The sequence below is a fragment of the Trichechus manatus genome, unplaced genomic scaffold (assembly GCF_000243295.1).
Source record: "Trichechus manatus latirostris isolate Lorelei unplaced genomic scaffold, TriManLat1.0 scaffold00071, whole genome shotgun sequence".
Taxonomy (NCBI): Eukaryota; Metazoa; Chordata; class Mammalia; order Sirenia; family Trichechidae; genus Trichechus; species Trichechus manatus.
Genome location: NW_004444007.1, coordinates 131810 through 137484, shown reverse-complemented (window position 1 = coordinate 137484; position 5675 = coordinate 131810). Strand labels below are relative to the sequence as shown.

Genomic DNA, 5675 nt, shown 5'->3' with positions numbered 1-5675 from the left:
AAGCTGGTGATAGGGAACCCAAGGTTGAGTAAGGATAGTGTTGATGTGTTGTGAGGTTGTTAACCATTGTCACAGGGCAACATGAGTACTAAACGTTAAATGAGAAACTATTTTGTTCTGTAAGCCTTCATCTAAAGTGAGAATGGCAGCACAATTGGGAGCGTAGTCGATGTCACTGAACTGTGCATGTAGAAATTTTTGAAATGGTGTATCTTTGGCTATGTATATTTTCACCAAAAAAAGAAAAAGGTCAAGAAGTGAGAGGGTTGATATGTCATGGGGTTGTTAACCAACGTCATAAAAAATATGTGTACTACTGTTTCATGAGAAACTATTTGTTCTGTACGCCTTCACCTGAAGTACAATAAAAAATAATAATAATTAAAAAAAAATCAAATGACAGATTGCATTGGACAAATCGGCTTCAAAAGACCTCTTTAAAGTGTTAAAAAGTAAACGTGTCACTTTAAGGACTAAGGTGAGCCTGACCCAAGCCATGGTATTTTCAATCGCCTCATATAAATAAGGAAGACTGAAAGAGAATTGATGTATTTGAATGGTGTTGGCAAAGAATATTAAATATACTACAGACTTTGAGAAGCATGAACAAATCTGTCCTGGAAGAAGTACAGTCAGAACATCCCTTAGAAGCAAGGATGGCAAAACTTCGTCTCATGTACTTTGGATATGTTATCAGGAGGAGCCAGTCCCCAGAGAAAGGCATCATGTTTGGTAAAGTAGACAGTCAGTGAAAAAGAGAAAGACCCTCAATGAGATGGATTGACACAGTGGCTGCAACAATGGGCTTAAACATAACAATGATTGTGAGGGTGGCACAGGACTGGGCAGTGTTTCATTCTGTTGTACATAGGGTAGCTATGAGTCAGAACTGACTCACTGGCACTTAACAACAGGATTGCTATGAGTAACAAAAAAGATAAATAACAAATGCTTTTAGAAAAATTTTAAAAACTGGTCTTATGACTAACATTTACTGAACTTTTCTTTTTTTATTCTTGAGAAAATTATTTTATATAAGGTTCCAAAACACACCCTGCTTTCAAACTTTGCTGGTTAAAGGTGAAAACATGAATTTGAAGAAACAAGTAAACTCTGACTCAGTAGCTAGATGCTGTGCCTGGTACCGCACCTCGTTGATATTTTTTGGATATATTCCTAGGAGTGGGATCGCTGAATTGTATGATATTTCTAACTTTTTAAGAAAACACATATCTTTTTCCAAAATAGTTGTACCATTTTGCATTCCCGTCAACAGTGCTTAAGAGTTCCAATCTCCCTGCAGCCTCTCCAACATTTGTTATTTTCTTTTTCTTTTTTCTTTTCATTCGTGCCAGTAATGTTGAAGTGAGATGGTATCTCATTGTAGTTTTAATTTGCATTTCTCCAATGGCTAGTGATCGTGAGCACCTCCTCATGTGTCTGTTAGCCGCCTGAAAGTCTTCTTTGGTGCGCAGTGTCTGTTCATATTCTTTGCCCATTTTTTAATTGGATTATTTGTCTTTTTGTAGTAGAGGTGTTGGATTTTCCTATAGATTTTAAAGATTTGACCTTTGTTGGATATGTCATAGCCAAAAATTTTTTCCCAGCCTGCATGTTCTCTTTTTACTCTTTTGGTGAAATCTAGTTACGAGCTTAAGTGTTTAATTTTTGGAAGATCCCAGTTATCTAGCTTATCTACTAGTGTTTGTGTATTGTTAATTATAGTTTGTATCCTATTTATGCCATATATTAGGACCCTTAGCATTAATTCTATTGTTTCTTCCATAATCTTTATAGATTTTTGTTTTATATTTAGGTCTTTGATCCATTTTGTATTAATTTTTGTGTACCGTGTAAGGTCTGGGTCCTGTTTCATTTTTCATGTTTCATCTAGTTTTGCCAGCACCATTTGTTAAAAAGATTGTCTTTGATGAAGAATTGATGCCTTTGAACTATGGTGTTGATGAAGAATACTGAATATACATCATGGACTGCCATAAAAATGAACGAATCTGTCTTGGAAAACGTACAGCCAGAGTGCTCCTTGGAAGCGATGATGGGGAGATTGAGACTCATGTACTTTGGATATGTTATCAGGAGGGATCAGTCCCTGGAGAAAGACATCATGCTTGGTAAGATAGAGGGTCAGTGAAAAGGAGGAAGACCCTTGACAAGATGGATTGACACAGTAGCTGCAACAATGGGCTCAAACATAGCAATGATTATGAGGATGGCACAGGACGGGACAGTATTTTGTTCTGCTGTGCAGAGGGTCGCTATGAGTCAGAATCAACTTGAAGGCAACAGGTTTGTTTTTTTGTTTTTAATAGGGCCTATTTGAGGGGTAAATTACACAGTAAATGTGAAGCACTTAGAACAGTGTTTGTTATGTACAAAATGCTACATAATTGTTAGCTGTTATTACTATCGTTATTATTCCTTGGTTAGGAATTTGAACTCTGGGGAAAACCTGTAGCTTCCCTATAGGACAGAGTAGAACTACCCCACAGGGTTTCCAAGGAGTGGCTGGTGAATTCAAAGTGCAGAGTCTGGTTATCTCAGGCAATGTACCTAATCTCTCTTACCCTCAGTTTCCTTATCCGTAAGGTGCAGCTGGTGGGTTCAGATTGCCAACCTTTTGAGTAGCAGCCAAGCACTCAAGCTCTTCACTGCGAGGGCTCCTGATGTAAGCACTTAATAAGCATTAATAAGCAAGAAAAGTTAGCTATTATATAAATGTGATCATTAATGAAATTAACACTATGCTATGGAAAATCACCATTGATTCTTTATCCTTAAACAACTATTTTCAAGTTTTTAGATTGTACCTTTCCCTCATACATAATTTTATGTTGTTGAAATTGTGAAATTCAAGTCATTTTATATAATTTTGAAATCATTATATAATATTTTTTATGTTTCTCTATCACCTCAAAAATGGTCATTGCATGGCGTTTCATCATACCGACCTATAATTTTTCACTAAAACTTTTGTTGAGCATTCAGATTATTTGAATTTGGTGCTCACAGAGAAAACTGTCATGAACATCTCTAAGGCTAGCTTTGCCTATATCTTCTCTGAGATTATTTCCCAGGACATTTTACCTGAAGCTATATGGACAAATACTGTGCATATTTTATACATACTCTTCACGCTAGTGTCAGAGAAAGGTTACCAAAATATTTTCTAACCTTCAGAAAAAGAAGATAACTTTAACTCTCTCATCAACTTGGGCTTCATTATCAAAGTAAACTGTTAAGTAAATATTGATTTATGGTATTGGATTTGGGGAGATTAAACATAAAGCCTGAGCATCTCGGAGCCCTGGTGGCTCAGTGGTTAAGTGCTTGGCTGTTAACCACAATGTCGCACTTCAAATCCACCAGGCGCTCCTTGGAAACTCTATGGGGCAGTTCTACTCTGTTCTATAGTGTCACTATGAGTCGGAATCGACTCGACGGCAATAGGGTTGGTGTTTTGGGTTTTTTGAGCAACTTAAATTTTTCCCTGTTATTAGCTTCCTCTTTACCCTGCCTCAACCCTGTAATTTTTGAAAGCTATTAGACTATTTGTGCCCACACGTGAATGCTTACATCTTTTTCCCTTCCAAATATCTGTTAGGTAAATATTAACCACATTCCTTTGCCAAGTCTTTTGGCCAGTAAAATGAGGGATTTGGGCTGGGTGATTTTTGAGCTCTTGCGAGTGACAGCATTCTTTCTTAGGTCCTCTAAAATGTAAGAGCTGCCTTTACGGGTAAAAGAGACAGCTGAATGTCTTACTCAAACTCTGTTCTGCCCTCATCCCTTTCTACAGTAATGGAAAGAATATGAGCTTCTGAATCAAACAGTGGCTTGGAATGCTGCCACTGCCACTTATTTACCAGCTTCATGAGAGCATTGGAAATGGTGTGGCTCTCTACACGTGAATAACCTCAATCCTCTGGATTTAACTCATTGTTTCATGGCTGATCACTTGACCCAGTCCAGTCCAATATTAACTTCTTCCTGTGAAATCTGAACTGATTTACAGAGAGATTCTAGTTAAAAGATAGAAGAACTGGGGCCAAGGTTTTTTCAGAGAAAAAGAGAGTAAGAGAGTGGGCACATACATGAACACTAAAGAAAGAGAGACAGAGAGAGAGAGACAAAGATATGATAGCTAGTTAGTCTTTGATGTTCCAGTCGTTTTCAAGGCATGTTTTATCCTGCCACCATCCACTTCTTGTCTTTTGATAGCTTATGCGGTTGCCTGTTATAGTCGTACCATAAATCTCTTATTAACACTGCCTGAGCACATTTTTGTTATTGAAATCAACATTGCTAAGAAAGAACATTAAGGGATCTAGAATCTCTGAGCTTCTCTTACTTCATCTATAAAATGGGCATAATAATAGTGGCTTCCTTTCAGGGTTGTTCTGAGGACTGTATGTGGTAATATATGAAAAACTCCTAGCAGAGTTCTGGAAACATGATAGGTGCTCAATAAATGGTGGCCATTCAATTCCTGCAATTTCATGCCTCATAAATAAGCCACCAATTTATTAAGAATTCAAATTATTTCTGATACCCCATCACTCTATGAACACACCAATCTAAAGAGACTTTCATGTTTCAACATGAAATCCAGGAAAAAGAGAGAGATTAAAATTGATGTGTAGAGAAATATTTAACTTAATGAAATCAAGGTGTTATCTGAAATTGGCATATTGAAAACAATGTCAGGTTTTGAATATTGGTTCATTCCCCTTTGCTTCTGATTGGACTTGGGTGTGGCTTAAAGATCCCAGATCACACGTGTAGAATTGGTCGTTACTTGGGCAAACAGAATATTGGCACACTATATCTGCTTGTGCACTCGAGCAGGGAGAACTCAGCAAGGATTCACTGGTCTCCTGAGCTGCACAGAAGACAGAAACAAAATGAGCACCAGCAGCACAGCAGGAAAAGTAAGCAATAGAAATTTTACTTTTGGAAATATATTCTCATTAATATAATAAGTAAAAGGATACAGTATTTAATGAATGATTTAAAACTCACATCTAAATTAGAAAGAATATGTAATGACATACAATAGTCTATATATGCTACGTATACAATGCGTATTGAACAACAATGGAAATAGGTAATTCCTATATATCTGTAGGAAACACTGGTGGCATAGTGGTTAAGTGCTATGGCTGCTAACCAAAAGGTCAGCAGTTTGAATCCACTAGGTGCTCCTTGGAAACTCTAAGGGGCAGTTCTGCTCTGTCCTATAGGTCACTGTGAGTCAGAATCCACTCGATGGCAATGGGTTTGGTTTTCGTTTTATGTATCCGTAACAAGAAGGCATAACATCTGTATCTATTGAAGGCTTTCTTTCCTAAATAATCAAATACATGCTCAGTAGTTACCAAAACCAAACCAAACTAGTTGCTACTGAGTTGATTCCGACTCATAGCGCTCCATAGGACAGTGTTGAACTGCCCCGTAGGTTTTCCAAAGAGCAGGTGGTGGATTCGAACTGCCAACCTTTGGTTAGCAGCCGGGCTCTCAGCCACTGTGCCACTAGAGCTCCTCAGTAGTTACAGTGATAGTTTATTCCATGCTAATCATAACTAGCTTGTAAATATAATGTTACAAGTGTGTTTGGTCACGAAATTATATTTATGTTAAGAAACCATACTTTAAAC

The 5675-nt window shown here is 37.5% G+C and overlaps 1 protein-coding gene across 1 annotated transcript in view; it reads left to right on the top strand.

Moving 5' to 3' along the window:
* Positions 1-4922: 4922 nt before the first annotated feature.
* Positions 4923-5675, top strand: part of LOC101350069 (alcohol dehydrogenase S chain-like) — a gene marked incomplete at its 3' end in the record, with an annotated part of 110359 nt that continues 109606 nt past the window's right edge. Inside the window, exon 1 of the mRNA XM_004380244.2 lies at positions 4923-4949. Coding sequence (XP_004380301.2) covers positions 4923-4949 — 27 coding nt within the window. The remainder of the gene's footprint in view (positions 4950-5675) is intronic.